Raw genomic sequence first — 20,144 nt, 5'->3', positions numbered from 1 at the left:
CCGTTCGGTATAGAAAGCAATACTCATAGTTAGCGGCAAAGCGATAGGAAGAGCAGGTACATTTTGATCCTTTGCATTCAGTAAAAAAGAATATACTAAAACAGCAGTATCAATCCCAAGACTCCATCCCGTCCATCAGGACAGGAAGATAGCGACCGTGGTCAACCAGCCATCCAAACAACACCCCCAAGAACACCAGACACCGCCCCCATCCCATATATACAGTCCAACCCAACCCAGTCCACCCTCTCCTCTTCCGCCTATCTCCTAAACTCCCCTACCAGTCTCTTTTATCAACCCTAAACCCTATACCCAAGCCACCCAATAGTATTCGAATAAACACTCAAATTATCCCTCCAACTCGCCTTATCCACCCCATCCACTGTAACCATCCACTCACTGCCCACCTCACTAAGCGCAAAAGCCTGCACACTGCTATCCCCCTCAATACTAAAAATCCTATTCTGGCATATCCGCGCCCCACCACTCGCATCCGCGCTCGAACAACTAGTGCTGTAATTGCGGAAGAAAGAATACAAACCCCCACCGTACACAAGCACGTTCTTTGAGTTCAGCACCCGCAGGCCGTAGGCGGAGGCGCCGGATGGGTATACGGGATCGGAGTAGGCAGCGGATGTGCCGTAGGGTTGGTTGGAGGCGTCGGGCGTGGGCATGTAGTATGGTGTTTCTGTTTGGATGAAGCCGGCGAAGATGTTGGATGCGCCGTTGAATTGGTACTGGTAGTTTGCGTGGTGTTCGACGCCGTTGGCCCAGAGCCACACGTTTGAGGCTTCGACGTGCAGGCCGCGACCCGTTAGAATGGTGATTTGCGTGCTGCGCGCGTCGTCCATGTCGTGGTCGGCTGTCCAGAACCAGTTATTCTCGAAGTACGCGCCGTTGGCGCCTTTGGTTACGTGCACGTTTGTGTGGGCGGCCATGCATTCGGGTTTTACGCTGCCGACGGTGGACGGGCACTGCGCGACTTGCAGGTTTGTGCCTTTTGCGCCGCCGATGCGGGTGTGCACGTCCCAGAGGCCGGAGCCGCGCTCGGTGTTGAGGTTGTATTGGATTACGATGGCGCCGGGGGTGGCGCCTTGGGTTTGAACGATCATGTCGGACCATTCGATGCGGCCGCTTTCGCCGGGCTTGCCGATCTGCATGATGGGGACGGGGGAGTCTTTGTTGGAGAAGACGGAGCCGGAGCCCATGACTGAGGGGAAGGTTTCGCCGACCATGCGGGAGCCGGGGGGGACGTAGATTGTGTTGGTTACTCTGTAGACACCGTGCTCGAAGAAGAGGACCTGTTGGGATGTGATTAGTCTGGCGATAGGAGGTGACAAGATTAAGGGAACGTACCTTGTTTGAAGAAACTGCCCTGTTGATGGCATTCTGAACAGCCTGGGTATCGTCGGTGCGACCGTCACCTGTGGCTCCACTGCCGCGAGCACTGATGAAGTCGCCAGAGTTGAGGTTCTCGTATTGTGGCTTCGACTTGGCGTAGTACTTGTTGCCGTCCAAAAGGCCTCCTGGACGAGCAACAGGAGTGAAGGTTCCCTGGAACTTCTCCGGACCGTTGGCATTGGGTGCGTACTTGTTACCCTGACCCCAAGCCTGGATAGTGAATGTGCCACCCTGAAGAACAGTAGCGCCGTTTCCTACGACGGCATTGGGTACATTGTTGAGCTTGATGTTCTCGAGCATAAGCTGTCCGGCACCAGTAGGAACGCTGTTACGAGTCCATGCCATATCAACAAACTTCTGGCAGTTGGTGATCTCAGAGTCGATGATAACAACCGAGCCGACCTCAAGCTTATTAGCCGAGCCACCGTTGCTCATAGAGAAAGCAGTGCCGCAGTCACTAATAGTAAGACCAGCGTACAACCAGCCCCAGTCCCAGATCTGCGAGATACCAGTGACGGCCTTGGAGATCTTGACGTTGCGCATGGTGAACTGCTGGTTTCCAATGTTCATGCCGTACAAGCCACCCTCGATGTCGAGGTCAGCCATGTGGCCACCAGATCCGTTCTCGACGAAGATACCGGCGTGGACTGAGTTCGATGCCTGTGTCATGCGGATCTTGACATTCTGGATGGTCGTGGCTTGCGAAGCGGGCCAGTGGATACCCTGGAAGCCGCTGGTTGGTGCAACAGCTGTGCCATCGATGATCAAGTTGCGGATCTGCCTCAGAAAGATGTTCGTTGATGTCCAGCCGGGTGCACCGTTGTTCTGGTAAGGACTAGCATCAATGAGAGCAATAGCCTGAAGGGTAGGAGCAGCTTTCAAGACAGGAAGACCTCGGGGGTTGCCGATAAGCTGAGTCATGTAGTAGAAGATGATAGGCTTGCCAATGAGGTACGTTCCAGAAGGAATATAAACGACGGCCGGGGAATCCGTAGCCGAGTCGCACACGCCGGGACCGCAACGGTTGCCGTCGGCAATGGCACGGTTGATTGCATCAGAATCGTCGGTGACACCGTCGCCTATGGGAGTGTTAGATTTGTACTGGAACACAAAAAGCAAAGTAGCTTACCCTTTGCTCCGTACTCCTTGACGTTACGGAAGACCTTGTAAGCACCGTTGGCGTTGAAGGCAGCTCTTCCGTTGCCGGAGAGGTCGTTCAGCCAGTAGCCATCCGTGATAGCAGCAACTCCCTGGATGCTGCTGATGTTGGAGGTAGGCTCGGTATCATTCACTACTATCTGTCTGGGGAAGCGTGCTGTGGTGTATCAGTAACGCAACTATTCAGGGAAAAAAGTCATTGCTTACCGATAGCAGCACCCTGAATGCCGACTGCACTGAGGCAGGTGAGCAAGAAGGACAAATGCATAGCCGTGAGTATATGCCAATAGATAATGGTATGTTCAGTGAGAACACAAAGAGGAGGAGTACAAAGGAGTGTAGACTGTAGTAGCGAGAAGAAGTCTCAGAGGGAGACCATGATGCCTATTTAATCTCCCCGTTTGTTCACTGCTACACGTCGTGGCAGTGCGTGATAGGAGAAAGAACCATACACCCACGCGATCATTTGGAGATCTGCTCCCCATGAAGCGTGCCGACTGGCTAGCTAGCAACATCCGGTGATGAGATACTCACCGTCTACCACTTAGGAGGTCATAAGGCCTTGTCGAAGACTAACTCACTAGGCGGCTACCCCCGTTGCCGTTTGAAGGGTTACATAGCTTACTTCGGTCCCGGCTTCGAGATGTCTTAGCTTGAGTAACATAGTCTGGGGAAAGGGAGGGTGTAGGTACGCGCCCTTCCTTTTCAAGCCACATCTCCGAGGGGTGTTTTGTGTTGTTTGGTAAGTCGAATAAGACTCATTCTATTCTCGTGAGCAGTGTGATCTACTCTATATCTAGAAGCTGCAGTGGCTATCTAAACATGAATAGAGGATGACGATGTTGATCCAACGTGCTGCCCAACACATGCTGTGGGTGAGCTACAAGCAGAAGTTGTGAGAAGACTCAGGGGATATGCAACTAACCTCGATGCAGCGTTGGTCACCGGGACGGCCCTACGCATATTATTTCCGTCAAGCGCTGTCCAGTGACTGTGCAAACACCGACCAAACCTTGGAAGCATGTGACGGACACTAGTGCCAAGACCAGAGCGTTGAAGCCGGCAATTGGCTCCGCGGTCATGAATCTTAAGATTCATGACCCCAGATTTGCGCCGTCAACAGTAGTTCGCCACGAAGCCTAAATGTGGGGTAGTCTTAGGTAGAAATGCCATGCGTCGCACTGCATGAGTCTGCCCTATGATCTTGCCCTGCAGCATAAGCCTCAAGCGCGCGTGCTCATGTGTTAGTCTCTTAGACGTCAGAGCACTCACTTCACACCCATAGTTGTGATGCGGTGAATGCAGAGAGTCTTGTGAGGCTTCCGCGAGACAAGCAACGTGAAGGCAAGCCCGACACCTTTCTTTTTGACCTGCCTGATTGGAACAGACTTGTTTTGAAACGGCGCCAGTCAAAGATCGCAAATGACGGCGGCGAAGTCAGGCGCGTGAACGTTGGCCACGGAGTGTAGTGTCGTTTGCAGACTCGGGCATGCCTAGGTCTGGGCATCGTGGAGCTGTTGCTGGTTAGAGGTCGGCCGAACGCCATGTTTGGAGACAATTTCCTAGGTGTATACTTTGAGATTGCAACATCGCAAGCGCCTCGTCGAATACCCCAGATGCACAGGAGCCGGGCCTAGGCGACGGTCATGCACAGGGTAGATCATGTGGGTCAGGGTAGATAGATTAAAAGAATCTGGCTATGACCAGTCATGTGGCTAGACTCGACTCACACTTTCGGGCTATCTGCCACTAAGAGCAGGCGCCGACCCAGTAGCTTCGCACATGGCAAAATCTGAGCATCAAGTCGATGAAAAAGTAATAGAATGTGCAATACAGGAGGTCAAGCGAATGTACGCTTGTAACTTCGGTCAAAGTCGGACAGTCCATTCGTGGTGGAGCAGGTGAATAGCTCAAGCGATTCTTTACACGCCTGCCTAACACGGTATCTTGAACGAAACCTTGAAAGTCGTAGGCTGGAATCGTAGTGTACCAGCATTCAGTATTGCAAAAGGGGTTGAGATGCGCGTTGAGGTGCGCGACAGCTCGCCGTCTCTCAGACCTTGCGCAGGGTCGCGGCAGTCGTGTTGCGCGATTCCGTGCAACCAAACTCCCGACAAGCAGCGAATATGACAGATGGCCACGCGAGCGGTGCGACTTTGCAGATGAGATATTGTATTCATGTACAAGCGTAGTACGCGCTGTGGTGGCCCATGTACTATCGAGTTTGGTATCCGAATGCCCAGACATTTCGACGGGTGCCTCTAGCATATTCCGTGACATATAGTAGTACTGTGGGGTCACTGCCTATTCCCGTGCAGAGCGCATGATCGTCTGGAGGCATCATAGCTTGGTCGAAAGTCTGACGAACATGCCGTCGGCGATGGTGTATATCGTACCGTTGCCGTCTTCGAGAGTCGCGCGAGCGTATAGTTTGCGACCGCCGTCTTCTATTCGTTCGATCTTGGCTGTGCAGAGAAGCGTCTGCAGGGTTGGTGCCGGCTTCTTATAGGTAGTGTTCAGATCTGCTTGTGCTCAGCTGGTGATTTGGTGTCGGTGCATGGTATGGACGAACAGGCAGTAACGTAGCTTGCGACAGGCGCGCGGCGACCGTCCTTACTTGCCCTTTGCGCCTTTTTCTCCATGACCGTCCCGATCAAGACGCCGGACATCTCGTCAAGCAACGTTGCCTGGAAGCCGCCGTGTGCGATCCGTGGGTAGCCTTGTAGCCCATCGCCTAGCTCAACAATGGTTTTAATCTCTCCGTATGCGATGTCGCCTGCTTCCTCATTCTTCGGACGAAACGTAAGAAGCGTTGTTATTGTGCGATCAGTGCCAAGCGTTCCTGCGAAGAAGGAGTCTTCTCCTGATGGCTTTACTGAACGCGAGCTGGTCTCCATCGGCGTCCAGTTGGGGTCGTTAATCAAGGCAGCGGCCCAGGGAACAGACAACAGGTGGGAATATTTCGCGTCCATGATGGTGCATTGATAGTGTTTGCAGTGCGAATTTCGTGTGCTGCCTTCGCGTTCATTGAGGACATAACTGCGGAGCTCGCGAGACTCTGGGGTAGCAAAGATGCCGAGGTGTAACGGCAGGACGGGTTGTGGGGAGCTTGGAGCTCCTCCGCTCTGTAAGCCATCAGCACAACCTCATTCGTTCATGACCATAACAGTCGTCAACACTTCAAAAACTCAACTCCAAGGTCTGCGATCAATGGGTCCCAAAAAGACTTCAAATCGAACGATAATATGAAAGAATCCAAAACGCGCAAAAGCATCACGAAGATCTTCATGTGACAACGCGCCTCACAATGCAAGACGTCATGCCCACGCGCTAGACACTCCATCAAGCATTCCCACCACCAAAGCACGCACTATATCTCAATGATGTAGCTGCGTAGCTGCCGAGGTACAGGTAAGATCTAGCTGTCATAACCAGCCCTTTTCCCCCAGATTTCATTCTCCGCGGCCAAACATCATCGTGATTTCATACCATACATCATACATCCTGGACAACAAAAAACTACCCTGGTCAGCAACAATGGTCGACACATCCCACTCCTCCTCCGTCCGCGGCACACTATCCAACCCAAATACCAAAGAAGCCATGAACTCCGATAAACCCACTCCCCGTCTCGGCGACCACGTTAGTCTGAAGCCTGAAAACGACGATAGCAAGACTTTCCCTTCAAACGACGCTCCCTCCTCTTCCTCCTCCTCCACCTCCACCTCCACCTCCTCATCCCCGCCATCCTCAGAAACCTCCTCCATCGGCGCACCCACACCCTCAGCCCCCTACGTCAAATCCGGCACATCAGCCGGCGGCGCCGACAAGAAGGCCATTGGCAACGGCGGGAGTGCAGGTAGCAAGAAAGAGGAAGGAAAGGAGGATCTGCCGCACAGCAAGAAAGTACGAGGGACGCTTGCGAACGACGATGGAAACAAGGTGAACAAGACGCAACTTGGTGATCCGGCGAGTTTAAAGGCGGAGACGAGTGATACTAAGGATATGGGGAGGCAGACGGAGAGGGAGGGACGGGATAAGGGGGGGAAGAGTAAATTGTAGGGTTTGGCTTGTAGAGACGGGAGATGAGATGGGGGCATAGCATGGTTGTATATGCCTAGTATCGGATGCAGTGCACGCATCTGCCTTGCCGTGCTCTAGGCCTATGCAAGATGCAAGTTCGTTGACATCGTTACTGGGTATCTCTCTAATCTAGTCTATACACTCCAACCACCATCCATCATACTTCTATACGCCCATCTACAAACACCTCATCAAAACACTCCAAACCCTCCCATCTCACACTCCAGCCTCCGTCCTCTGCGGCGCCCACCCCTTAAGCCAACTCCTCGCCTTATCCAAATCCCCACCTTCAGCCTCCATAGCAGCAACACACCACTCCAACCCATAACCACCCTTCCCCTCAATCCCCTTCTCAGCAGCCACCATCTCAGCCAACGTCCTGCACTTCTGCGTCCGCTCATCCACGCAAAAGTGCAACGGGGTCTCATACCCCCTCCCATCCATTCCCTGCAGGAAAGGCTTAACAAGCGGAATAGCATCTTTAGTCGGAACGGATTTATCTTCCTGGCCTAGATTTTTCCGACCAGTGCGGCAGTACTCGTTCTTGCACCACGCTTTCCCGCAGCCGGTGAGTAGCTGGGAGAGGTAACGACGCTCGATACGGCGACGCAGTGCTTTGCCTTCTGGGTCGTGGAGCGAGACGTAGAGAGGCCCGAAACAGACGCTGCAGAGCCCGATTTCGTTACCGGGGCCTTGACCTTTGCGCGTCCCGGCTCGGGTGTCACCGGCTTTGTTTGCGCCGTCTTGGGTGCGACCGCAGTTTACGTTGCGGCATAAGCGGGGTGGGGGGCGGGATAGGCGCTCGAGATCGTGATGCCGGAGGTGCGTGTCCATGTCGCGGAAGCGGACGATTTTGTTGCAGAGGTGGCATTCGGTTGTTCGGCCGCCGTCTGCTAGTTCGTGGGGTGTGAGACCTGAAAGGAGGAGTTCGGGGGATTGGTCGTTGGGGTCGCCTTCTTGCGGGACTTGGAGGTGGCAGAAGCGGCAGAGGATTAGCTTGCCGGGACATACGGTCGTTTTGTGATGGGAGAGCATGGGCATTGACGGGAATTCCATGTCGCATGTGGAGCACATCTGGGGTGTGTGGTAGAGAGCGTCGTGCTTCTGGTGGCTCAATGTGGTGTTTCCGCTGAAAGTATCGTGTGGACAATGCCAATGGTTCTGGAAAGCCGGCGAGCGCTTCTGGAAGACTTGACCACAGCCTTGGGGGCAAAGGATGTTGTTTCTTAGACAGAAGTTCTCGTGCAAGAATAGTGAGCCTTTAGGAACTACTTGTTGGCAGTTTTTGCAGATCACTTCGTCCGGTCCCACCGCTTTGGCATTCTCAAGGGCCTCGTCCAGCCCATCCATCCCTTCTGTCTTGGGGTCGAAAATCGACACCTTCAGACGGAAGGGTTTGGGCGTGCTTGAGGGTGACTCAGATGGGTATGCATGAACTGAGATCCATACAGCTTCCGCATCGTCAAGCTCGATGTTTGTAGGCTGAAGTCGTATGCGTTTCGGATATTGACTTCTTATATTCGCAAAAACATGCTCCTCTTCTCGTGGGCGAACTCTTTGTCGTGAAGAGTACGGACTGACATACAGGTCGATCTCATCCCCGTCTTCTACTTCGTCTAGAAGGATTTCCAGCCCCTGAGATCTGTCCCAGGATGTCAATTCGTAGTCGACGTACTCGCCGTCAAGCACTTGTCCAGGTTGCGCGTTGAATATGTCGACTGCGCCGCCGGTGGAACTGCCTTGTGATGTTCCAGGCGCGCGGTGCATCTTGGCAGCTATCCTCTTCATCGTCTCGCGTGCCTGCTCTTCATTCAACGCTTCGATATCCACCTCCAGATCCGTATCTACTACGCAAATGCCATCTCCTTCGGGCTTGAAGCCGTCTACAAGGAAGCGAAACTCCTCGCGCTTGCCATCAACTCCTCGACCACCATTTATAGCCAGGACCTCTCCGTTCGTCAAGGTTGTAAAATTGGACCGTAGATGTTCCTCCAGTAGCGACTTCCAATCCTCCGGGTCATAACCAGCTTCGAGAGGCCGTAGCTTTACGAAAGTGCCCTTGGGTAATTGCTTAGCATGTACTGTGATCTTCGTAGACGCAGCGCCTTCTGTTCCGAGGGGAATTGCTCCATTCGACATAGCCACGTCATCTTCATCCTGACCATTTGGGCTGGCATTCCTAGAAGGCTCCGCAGATTGTTCCTTGATTCCCAATGCCTCTTTCAGAAAACTGCTCAGTACAACTTCGCCCTCTTCTGCGGAGAACTCGCGTATCCCCGCGTATACAACTCTGCCATTATCTGGGTTGACCAAGCGAAATGTAAGCGGATGGGGCAGCTGCTGGAAGCGGTCCTGCGTTTGTGCTCGTGCGTGGCGCTCGGCGTTGAAGGTGTATGGGTTGAAAGGATCGAAAGCGGTGATGTGCGGTCGATTCGCGTCGACGTGAACGACAGGTGCTGCGGCAAGGAGCTGCTCTAACGCTGATGGGGGAAGGAGTAGTTTGTCGCCGGGTAGCGTGCTTCGCGTCGCATGAGCGAGTTCGTATTGAGCGGACCACTTCAGCTCTGCGGGCTCTGTTTCCGGGTCCATGGTTGTATTGCGTCAGGTACAGAAAGGTGAAGGTAATGACTGTGGTGGGAACACATGAATGATGGTACGTCGTAGTTTAGAGGCGTGAGATGGCTGACATATGCGCCTCGCGACTCGAAGCTTCGGTGAATGACTGGCGTCATTGCGCTGCCCTCGCCTCGGCCCGCTTGGCTTATCGATAACCCTCGCGTGGTAACGCGTAAAGATACCGCCACCGTTGAAAGTATACAGCAGAAGTCTAGTTTCACCACTCGTAGTCGTCATGTATATTCTATATTTGGTCTACCATCTTTCACAGTGCAAGCGATGGTTTCCCGACACAGCTGCGACACGGTGACTAAGCTTCTTGGACACACCGAAAGAGCCACGAGCATACCTGAGTATCTCGCAACATACAGTCCATATATGCGTAGACGTGTTTGAATAATTCATCATAATTGATCAACAGAAGTACGCGTCTCAACAAAGATGCGAGAATCTCTCCGGGCACCTAAACCATATCTGTGTCGTCCATGCCAATGCTCCGGTGAGTTTCGATATGTCGATTCATGTTCTAAGCGGCCAACGTGGGGCGAACATCCCCCGGCGGCTTTGCGCGTCGCGTCGCCTACCTGACATCTCGCAGCGACTGTTTTAGCCTGTTTCCACTCGACCACCAAGACTTGCAGCGCGGGCTTGGCTGCAAGACGTGTTCCAATCTATGCTTCATCGCGGCCTGATCGTGCAGGTCCTATGCAGGAAGCTTTCGTGTCCTGCTAATACGCCTCTTGGCAGGGTCTTGCGCTTGCGATCGCCGCAGGGAACGAAGCATCGGCGGTATCCCACGCACCCACAACCCCATCTCCTGCAGCGTCTCAACCTCGATTAGTCTTTCCTTTTGCTCATCCAACACACACCTGCAGTGTCAGATCAGTGGCACGTGCTACTCCGCCCTGCCCTCGCGCTGTGTAATAAAGATTCGGTGAGTACCCATCTAACCTCTGGCCAAACTTCTCTGGTTGCATTCCCCGAGCCCTCACCATGGGCCCTTCTACCTTCAGTGACGACCTTCCTACATCCCTGGCGGACCTGCTTTCCAACACCTTGATCCTGCGCCAAACTGCCCCGTACCTGCCAATATCTGCTCTCCGTAACCTGTCGCGAACTTGCAAATCCCTACACCATGTTGTCTTCCAGTCGCCAGAGGCCTTTCGCTACTTGGATCTCTCTCCGGTGAAGTCTGCTATTGTACCCTTCGATGGACCTCTTGATATCGGCGGTACCAGTTTCCGTGCTGAGCGCATGGACGAAGCCCTCACCGAAGACGACTTCTACAGCGGCCCTCTACGTCATATCTTCAACAGACTTGAGAAGCTGCACGTCTTGCGCAATGTCCACACACTCGTACTAGACGGGCTCAGCGTAACAGCCGAACTGGTCAAGGAACTGCTTACTGAGGAACGCTTCAACGTCCGCATACTCTCGATTCGCGAAGCCAAACATTTGAACGAGAGGAAGCTTCAGCAATACCTGCGATATGCGGTCCGACCGTCCAGGCCTGCGGGCACCCCTCGAGTCAAAGGCATCTACATCTTTGGCACCCGCGATCGAACACCGCGCCCTGCGTCGCCCGTCACGAAGAAGCCTTCACCACATATTCCCAAGGGCGTGACGACTTCACAAGGGGCGCAGATAGGGGCGCAATGGAACGAGAAGTCGCAGCAGGCCTTGGAAGCTGTACTGGCGCGGACCGAGGACAAGTGGTACCAGTCTTCTGGTAAGATCATACCTAAGCGGCCGTCGCCGGAATGGGCAGAGATTCTCCAGGCGTGCGAAGGCATCATCGCTTTCGACGCCGTTCTGTGCAGAGGACCACGCCATGACCCAAGCAAGGCGTACGTCAGAGACGCGACTGCAGATGGCGCACCCCATCCATCCTCGTTCCTGCGGCCTACAGTAGCCACTGTAGCGCTAGGTCCGTCTGGCTGCGAGACATGCCACTCCTCTCCAGAAGGCCCGGCAGTGTTTGGCGACTCCAGTCCGTCGCATCATCCGCTACTCAGTCCGGTACCACTTCATGGGTCCTCCGTACGCGCCGCGCAGATACCACACACTCTCGACGGATCCGCCCCTCCACCTCTCATAGTGCGATGCGAGGACTGCCTGAAAGGACGCTGGTGCGAGAGATGCCACAAGTGGTGGGACGAGAACTGCTACACTGGATCAGTCACCGCCCAGCGAACGGAACTACAGCAGACGGAGCTCACCGAGAGCTTCAAACCCGACGGGACCAGTCAACTGCTCCCCAAGCAAACCATCAAGGTACATATGGGCCTCTGCGTGGAACACTGCCTCCGTGAGGAAATGATGGCCGGAGCCGGTAGCGACGGGATGTGGGGATGAAGGACCTACCTTGGCGCGCGAGCAGCGATGCTACCTTGAGGCCGTTACGATGTAGTTGGATTCCGGAACCCGGAGCCTGGCTATATTGGATAATTGCACCTGGAGACTGGCACTTGCGCGCCAAGGTATGTGCTCACTCTTTGATCGAGAAACAGGCTGACGTGAAGAAACACAGGTTATCGGCGTGAGACGTGATTGTTTTGGCTGTGGCCATACATGCATAAGCTGTAAGGAGCTTTTCATCCGCACTTGCAGGAAATGCAACAACGAGTACTGCCGTGAGGATAACGACGCGTCTTCTGACACTCTGGTTAGTATGGTGCGATGAGGGTGTAAACATCCACTAACTCATCTATAGTGCGACTGGTGCAACTATACTTCACGAAGGACCAGGGAAATGTATTGAACTTGGCTTTCGTCGCTTGAGTAGAGCTTGGATATCTCCTCGGCCAACAGCAAACTGATTGCTGGGTTTATGACTTATGATTTATGACGTCCCTCCCCTCTTAGCATTAGGACTAGATACCCCCCTCAAATCTATGGACACGGTTCCCGATCCTACTTCTCCGAAATATGCAAATGACATTTTGCATGCGCAATTGTCTAGCATCGAATCTGCGGTGCGGCTTCGCTGTGTGATCGTTCCTTCCTTCTTTCACCTATGCATCATGCAGGATATGGGCGTGGTCGGTCTAGCCCGTTTCGGCAGACACGCTCCTGCCTGTTTGTGTTGTCGCCTATCCGCGGCACGTCAACACGTCCGCAGTTGTCGTCCTCGACTTCCTCACCTTCACCTGCGTTTATTGTTTGGTCGATACTTTATCCAGAAAAGCTACCTGTCTCCAGTGTTTCGCATAACGGGAGTCGCTCTATCGCTATCACTATCAAGCCGCGGATAAGTCATGGATCCTACCGCAGCAAAGAAGAGGTATAGTCGCTCTAACGATACCGATAATATGACAGGACTTGTACTGATGCTGCGATAGAGTACGGGCTTGTCTGCCCCAAGTCCAGGAGTTGATGGACATCACCGGATGTCCTTCTGTCTCCATCGGCATCCTCCACGAAGGCAAGATCATCCTCCAGCACAGCCAAGGATTCGCAGATCGGAACGAAAATTATGTCCCGGTCAACAATTCAACTCTCTACATGATCGGATCACTCACCAAGGCCTTCATCGCTGCGTCCTGTGGTATGCTCGTAGACGAAGGCAAACTGAGCTGGACCGAACCGCTATCCACATACATACCCTTTACCCAGAACAAAGATCCTGCCATAGGCAAACACATGAGTCTATCAGAAGCCCTCTCTCATTCCAGCGGATTTCCACAGCTCGACATCGCGTGGTATGGCGCAGCAGGCGCAGAACTGCTTCTTCCAGAAGATTTATTACATATCACTGCCAACATGCCAGTTCACGACACATTTCGCACCGAATTCCATTACTCCAACTGGCCTTACGCTCTGGTGGGTAAAGTGATTAAAGCGGTAGGCGGCGAGGATGCCGTGGATGGCTGGGGAGGGTTCGTCAAGAAGAGAATCTTTGAGCCTCTCGGAATGAGTAGATCGACGTGTTCTCGATGGAAAGTCGAGGGTGGAAATCTGGCTGAGGGGCATACGGTCTTGCACGACAGGCGACCAGTACGTTTACGAATGCCTCAAGTTTCAGACAAGACTATTTGTGGAGCTGCAATGGCGATTTGGTCGAACGTTCCGGAAATGCTCATCTGGTCGCAAGCAGTAATGGAACGGTTGGAAGAAGAGGAGACGGAGAAGAGCACCATTGAGGCCATCCAAGGATTGAGTCTCAACACAGATCAATACGAAGCAGTACACCACGACGACCATACGGACGCGCAAACCACATCGGCAAACCCGCTAAGGCGAATCAGCCAAATCACGTCCCGCAAGATATCCGTTACGGACGATACCGTCAACGAGAACTCGTACGCATTTGGATGGGCAAGACACATGATTCCCTCGACACAACTTGGGTGGTTGTCTACCAACGGCCCAAATAGAGACGATGTCATCGGGCGAGGATCGCGGCCGCGGCTGACACTATACCACGGAGGCCAGGTGACCGGATATCTCAACTCCATCTATCTCTTCCCGGAGACCAAATCCGCTGTGGTCGTCCTGACCAACGCGCAGAGTGCTGGAGACTGTTCTGATCTCGTTGCTCAGATGTTCGTCCAATCACTCTTCGATATGACCCCGGAAGTGGATTTCGGTATGAGAGCGGAGAAGCTATCTACCCGTAGTCTGAACCGATATACCAAGATGAAAGACGATTTACAGAAGAACCGCATGTTAAATACGCCATGTCCCCATCTCGAAAGCCTTGAGGGGACGTACCGGAACGAAGACATACAGGGGATTATTCATGTGTACAAGGTAAGCGAAGATCAATTGGAGATGAAACGGATTCGCATGGATTCGCAGTGCCATCTCCTGGAACACTACCAGTCCCACACGTTTAGCTTTTTACCTGGATCGAGTGACGAGATGGAGACAAGATGCCTGGTGGATTACTCGAGCTACGAGCAATTTCTCCTGGTATTCATACGCAATGAAGAGGGTACGGTTATTGGTTTGGACTGGGTGATGCAGGAGGGATTCAAGCCGTTGCGTTATATTCGCCAGAATATCGGCCCAGTTAGCGGACCCCCCTCTGTTATGTTAATCCCGTGTTGAGGATGAGAAACGCAACGAGCAAACACTCATAAGCTTCGTAGAACTATAGCTTAGACATGGTCGTTAAATATTCACGGCGTTAACTTTGCTTGGGATCCTCGCGTCGCTGCCAAGCCCCCATCGGCCTGTGGACGGCTGGCCAGGGCCGATGCACACGATGACATGTGGCTGCCAGGTTGAGCCTCAACATTGCAAACAAACAATTGTCTTCTTCCCACTTCAGCGCGCGAGCCCTCGCTTTCCAAAAGCCAACACCCCCGTTTCACGCAATCTGTCCTTTCTGCGCAAATATCCCCGGTGACGTCGTCTCTCGCTCCACGTACCACATCTCCCCAGGACACGTCCGCTCCACCTCCGCCAGGCACCAGCTGCACGACCTACCCAACGCCAGATCGCTACATTCCCAAACCTACTTTTCGTCGCTATACCTCATACACTCGCACACCAGACAATGGCGCAATACGGCTACGGACAAAACCCGCAATACGGCGCTGGGAATGCGCAAAACCTCCAATTCTACCCGTCGTCATTTTCGAACCAGCCAGTATCTGGCCATTCCACACCGTTCCAGGCAAACTATGGCGCACCTGCGAGTCAAGCGTATCCTGCACAGTATGGCGCGGGGTTCGCTGCACCGGGCGTGAGTGGGCAGATGGGTATGGGCGTGTCGGGGCTGCGGACGGGGTGGCTGGCGGCTTTTGGCACAGAAGGATACGACGGAGAGCCGCCGCTACTGGAAGAGTTGGGAGTGAACTTTCGGCATATACAGATGAAGACGTTGGCTGTCCTGAATCCGTTCGGTCGGATCGATCAGCACATCATGGACGACAGCGATGTGGCAGGGCCGATACTCTTCTTCTTGATCTTTGGGACGTCGTTACTGGTATGAGACAAGATATCAAGAAAGAGATGAGAGCTAACGTGGAGTAGTTGTCTGGAAAGCTTCATTTCGGTTACATCTACGGTAAGCCAAATAATTGCTTGAAGCAAAACAGGAACTAACAAGGCAGGCCTGGCGTTCGTTGGCACGATCCTCCTCCACCAGATCCTCTCCCTCATGTCCCCGCCTGTCGTCGAAGCGGCACCAGGAGACCACGGTCACCCACATGGCTCACATCTCGGCTCCTCGTTAACGTTCCCACGATCGGCATCGGTGCTCGGATACTGTCTGCTCCCTCTCGTTCTGGTATCGATGTTTGGAATCATTGTGCCGCTTGACGGGCTATTTGGATACCTTCTGACCAGCCTGGCCATCACATGGTGTTCCTACAGCTCCAGTTCCATGTTCACCGTTGTTGGTAAGTCGAGCCTTCCGATGGGGTTTTTGATGGGAACTAACACATCTCGTAGGGCGCATGACTTCCATGCGGGGACTGGTAGCGTACCCCATGGTTCTGTTCTATGGCAGTTTTGGTATCATGGCTATCTTCAGCTCGCGGGGCACTGGTCAGTTGGCGAAGGCGGCAGGATCATAAGAATATGGTTGAGCACATTTCAAGGCGTCTTGACCAAGATGTGTAGAACATTTGCGCATATGCGTACGATATCCAGAACATAACCAAAAAGAAATCCAAATATAGCTTCCAAATCGACTTTCATTACATTGCCATGTTGAGCCAATCGGAGTACGCCTAACGCGCTTAGAGCGATGACGACGAGGACCCTGCACGAAATTGTTCTTCCCGATAATCTCCGCCACCCGTCACATCTTCTTCAGCCCTATATACCCTGGCTTGCCTCTTCTTTTCGCCGTACTACTCTTTCCTTACGAATACTCACCATGGGTTGGTTTTGGGCAGACACCGCACCCGCCGCACCTGCTGCACGTGTTGCGCCGCACGCCATGCCTCGAGGCAGCATGAGCAGCATGGAACCACCAGTACGCACTCCCACTCCCCATATACACTCCCCACTAACAACCCACCAGCCAGAATGCCCGATGCACAAGAAACCCGTCCCGCCCGTCGTCGCCGAAAAGAAGACACCCGCCGGCGCCTGCCCCTACGTCCCACCTGAGAATGCCTCCACCAGCGCCTCCGAGCCACCCCCAAAGCAAGGCCTCCTTTCGCGCCTCAACCCCCTCAACAACATGTTCTCCGAACTCTCCAACGAGCGCGCCTCCACCCAATCCGTCAACCTCCCCCTTGACCGCGAGACTTCCACGATCCCCAAAGGCGACGGCACACTCTGGGAGTACCCCTCCCCCCAGCAAATGTACAACGCCATGCTGCGCAAAGGCTACACAGACACCGACATCACAGCCGTGGAAAGCATGGTCGGCGTGCACAATTTCCTCAACGAGGGCGCGTGGGCGGAGATCATGGGCTGGGAGCGGCGCTTCAGTCGTGGGTTGAAAGAAGGGTACGAGATATGCAAGCAAGGCGAGGACGTCGCGAATTTCAAACTGGGGACCCATGAGGATCCGTTTGATACGACGACGTGGGATCATAGGGATGTGCAGCCCCCGAAACTACTCAGGTTTACGGGTCGCCCCACGGAACCGACGCCCAAAGCCACGATTATGCAGTGGCTGGGCTACGTGATGCCAGAGAAATTCGGGACGGCGCCGCCGTTTGATCGCCACGATTGGTTTGTCGAGCGCTGTAATGAGAAGGGGTGTAAAGAGATTCGTTATGTTATTGATTACTATGAGGGTGCGCCGGAGGCGTCAGAAGCGGAGGGGGAGGGAGAGGCAGACGAACAACCGGTTTTCTTCTTGGATGTGAGGCCGGCGGTTGATGGGCCGGTTAGTGCGGCTGAGCGGTTGATAAGGACGGGTACGGATGTTTGGTGGAGGGCTAGTGGGGGTGTGGCGAGGGAGTTGAAGAAGTTGGAGGCGGAGAAGGCGAGGAGGGAGGAGGAGTGGGCGAGTAAGAGTAGGAGGTATAATTAGGATGGGTAGCGGGTCAGGATTGGTGTGTGTTGCATTGCGCGGCGTTTATGGATTGGACTGGGGGCTTTTTCGCTGTATGATTGGGCTTGTATGAGATATGGCTTAGGAACCTTTTTTTGAGACTCGGTCTGTTACGCTGGTATGTTTCTCTACTCTAGCTTCTCCTTTCTGTTTTAGTATTCTCCATGGCTCTTCTCGAATATGAATGACGCTCAACTTGAACCTCAAACTTCTTCCTCTACCTATCTATCCCCTCCGCCACAACTTGTTCTCGTAGTACGGTATGATATTCGATCCAGCCTGCGTATCGTGTATCGTGGCGTTAGTTAGGACAGGTTCGTCTGGAGGCACTTGTCGTATGGTCGCTCGAGGCAGCTGTGACTGTGGGTGTGGGATGTCGGAGATGGTACTAGAGCCTTCGGTGGTAGGTGTAGTGACGTGAGGAGTGGTGTTTGTATCGATTGGCCGAGGGACAGGGAGCGGTTCTGCGGATTTGGAAGATTTGGAAGATGAGCAACCCATGGTTAGTTTAGGAGGTTGGGAGTCGGTGGCTGGTGATGGTGGTGGTTGGTAGTAGGAACTTCGATGGTGTATGCGAAGTAGGCTTTCGTGAACTATAAGAGAAAGCGAAATGCGTGAATTCACTGTTGTTAGTGAAGAGATTCGCTTCGTGACTTCACATCTTCAACCAGCAAGACGATGCTTTGAGAAAATGGTATGGAAATTAGTGATTCACATTCCAGGGCTCATCACATCACAAAAGACATTCAGCCCATTCTCTCATTCATATGCCACTCATTGTATTCAGCTTCACATGTCAGTATCCTTTACTCCAGCACACCCATCACTCCATCATCTTATCCCGCGTGCTGATCCACGTGAACCCCGTGTCGTAATACCCATATTTGCTTGCCAAAGGTCCTCTCATCGGAACGGGAGTAGAGGGCGCTGTGATGAATGGAGGTGTGGGAGTGTTGCGCAGTGCTGATTGTTCAGGCTGAGACTCTGCTTCTAGCTTGGTGGGCGTGGGGGAGGGGGCCGGTGGATTTGCGGTAGGAGGGTTGGAGACGGGTTTGGGGATTGGTTTGGAGGATGAACAGCCCATGGTGAGATTTTGGGGTAAAGATGTGGAGCTTTGAGTGGGTAGAGAAAGGGTGGACTGTTTCTCTTGGAGGTACTTTTTGGCTGCGGAGAATGGGAAGCCTGTATGATTATGTATGATGAGCGGAGCTTTTGAGTATGGGAGGCACGTAGCTTTTGTGTGCGTCTTATACGTGCACAATGGAAGAGATCGCAGTGAAGCACACAATGTGAGCCTGTTCCGCGGTGACCTTGAGCTTTTGAATAACAGCACAAAGATAACTCTGCCAGTACTCAGAGCCCTGACTGCACGCATTCCACGTTCTGTCTTTTAAAATCTCTAGCTCGTGTGCACCCAACTATCTCTAGTCTCTTTCTCCACTTCCACCTCCTTCACCAGACGCTCTGCCCTCACTAGACATCCCTACAACACCACCGTCACCGTTACTAAACCCGCTGTCTGCTCTATCCAATTCACTGTATTGTCTGCCGTGCATATCACCTCCGTCATAAAACGGGGTGGTCCTATCATGTCTTCCGTTGTAGCGTCCATACGATCTGTCTTGGCCTGTGGACGCAGCAGCACCCTCGAAATATCCGCGGGCTCTTTCGCCGTTTCTCCGGGCAGCATATACTGCGGATATATGATTTACTTCGTCTTTCACGCGTTCGACTTCGCGATTTAGTTTTGATAGAAAAGAGCCCATGGCTTGGTAGTCTCTAGCTTGAAACAATAGTGCGAATGTGCGTGCGCTATCTCGAGTGCTTGCGGTAATATAAAGATGGGTGAAGGATGGCGCTGTGACGACGACAGCAACGTTTGTGAGAAGAAACAGACCAAGAGAACGGACGGGGTTCGTAAATTCGGGAAAGGTGAAGGACTGGTTAAAGTGTCGGTTTCGAGAGATGTTCATACTTCTTGGCTGTGCCGTAGCGGATATGAGGCACGGTTGAGAAGGCGGCTATGCTAGGCGGAAGTCGTTGTCTTAGTTGCGGCTGATACATTGGAAGCAGAAAGAATAGAATGCGCCTTTGACTCAGACTGCGGTCTGGTTCTAGGTTGGGCTTGGTCTTTGAGATCCACACACAACCATGGTACTGCGGTGACACACCACAGCATTCCAACGAACACCATCAAAGCTATCGCAATCAGAAATTGGAAGCACATACAGTCTGCTACCTACAAAAGAGATCAAAATAATTACAAGACAATAGGTGGGTCAAACAAACATGGAAGCATCGTACCCTTCGTTGTTCTCGTCGTTATCAACCACCACCTCCACCTCCACCATCTCCTCCTCCGCCGTACCCTCCGCCATCACCGCCATAGCCACCACCGTAGTACATTCTGCCAGATGTATTTCTGGCGTTTGTCCCGTCGGAAAGTATGTAGGGAGGGCCAGGCGGCTTCCCTGAGTTGGGACCATATCCGTCTTGATCGTGCTTCGCTCCAGCGAGTTTACTCGACATGCAGCCCATGGCTGAGGTTGCAGTGGGTTTCTTCTGTCGATGCTGCTAATGAAGACGATTGATTGTGCAGTATAAGCGGAGACAACAGCTATGCACGGCGATAGTGAGCAGTGGTCCGCAGGTTTGAGCAGTGAGCTTACTGTTGACGAGGTGATCTGACTGAAAAGTCGCTACATAATCATCAAGTCATAGTCGCTGAGAGCTACCCATCATATATCTTGTCGAACTTCACTATCCAGCTGAAAGTTGTGTGGTTGCGACAAGTACGAGAGAGGTCGTGTGATAACGCCTGTGGCGTGCGCCTCTTCGCATAAACTGATGCTTTCGCTCACAGCTCCATGTAAGAAAACTTGGCTTCAACTCAGGTCCAGACTTTCACAAGCCAAAGGCA

At 53.2% G+C, this 20,144-nt stretch overlaps 6 protein-coding genes across 6 annotated transcripts; 3 read left to right on the top strand and 3 right to left on the bottom strand.

Moving 5' to 3' along the window:
- Nucleotides 1-299: 299 nt before the first annotated feature.
- EXG1 (exo-1,3-beta-glucanase) lies at nt 300-3,223 on the bottom strand (the record flags this gene model as incomplete). Its single annotated transcript, XM_049331698.1, has 5 exons — nt 300-1,301; nt 1,357-2,480; nt 2,531-2,716; nt 2,767-2,779; nt 3,185-3,223. 5 exons carry the CDS (start codon nt 3,221-3,223, stop codon nt 300-302), a joined length of 2,364 nt encoding a protein of 787 aa, XP_049189472.1.
- A 1,676-nt stretch (nt 3,224-4,899) lies between these two features.
- On the bottom strand, nt 4,900-5,456 carry J4E83_004772 (uncharacterized protein; the record flags this gene model as incomplete). The annotated part of the gene is made up of 2 exons (XM_049331697.1): nt 4,900-5,081; nt 5,177-5,456. The coding sequence occupies 2 exons, from the start codon at nt 5,454-5,456 to the stop codon at nt 4,900-4,902; spliced, it is 462 nt and encodes a 153-aa protein (XP_049189471.1).
- A 640-nt stretch (nt 5,457-6,096) lies between these two features.
- On the top strand, nt 6,097-6,621 carry J4E83_004771 (uncharacterized protein; the record flags this gene model as incomplete). Its single annotated transcript, XM_049331696.1, has 1 exon — nt 6,097-6,621. The coding sequence occupies one exon, from the start codon at nt 6,097-6,099 to the stop codon at nt 6,619-6,621; it is 525 nt and encodes a 174-aa protein (XP_049189470.1).
- Nucleotides 6,622-6,858: 237 nt separating this feature from the next.
- Nucleotides 6,859-9,231, bottom strand: J4E83_004770 (uncharacterized protein; the record flags this gene model as incomplete). The annotated part of the gene is made up of 1 exon (XM_049331695.1): nt 6,859-9,231. The coding sequence occupies one exon, from the start codon at nt 9,229-9,231 to the stop codon at nt 6,859-6,861; it is 2,373 nt and encodes a 790-aa protein (XP_049189469.1).
- Nucleotides 9,232-10,251: 1,020 nt separating this feature from the next.
- Nucleotides 10,252-11,613, top strand: J4E83_004769 (uncharacterized protein; the record flags this gene model as incomplete). Its single annotated transcript, XM_049331694.1, has 1 exon — nt 10,252-11,613. The coding sequence occupies one exon, from the start codon at nt 10,252-10,254 to the stop codon at nt 11,611-11,613; it is 1,362 nt and encodes a 453-aa protein (XP_049189468.1).
- A 4,477-nt stretch (nt 11,614-16,090) lies between these two features.
- Nucleotides 16,091-17,203, top strand: J4E83_004768 (uncharacterized protein; the record flags this gene model as incomplete). Its single annotated transcript, XM_049331693.1, has 2 exons — nt 16,091-16,094; nt 16,242-17,203. The coding sequence occupies 2 exons, from the start codon at nt 16,091-16,093 to the stop codon at nt 17,201-17,203; spliced, it is 966 nt and encodes a 321-aa protein (XP_049189467.1).
- Between the last annotated feature and the right edge of the window lie 2,941 nt (nt 17,204-20,144).

The sequence above is a fragment of the Alternaria metachromatica genome (assembly GCF_023757995.1).
Source record: "Alternaria metachromatica strain BMP 0045 chromosome Unknown scaffold_8, whole genome shotgun sequence".
NCBI lineage: Eukaryota > Fungi > Ascomycota > Dothideomycetes > Pleosporales > Pleosporaceae > Alternaria > Alternaria metachromatica.
This window is presented reverse-complemented; position numbering and strand designations above follow the sequence as displayed.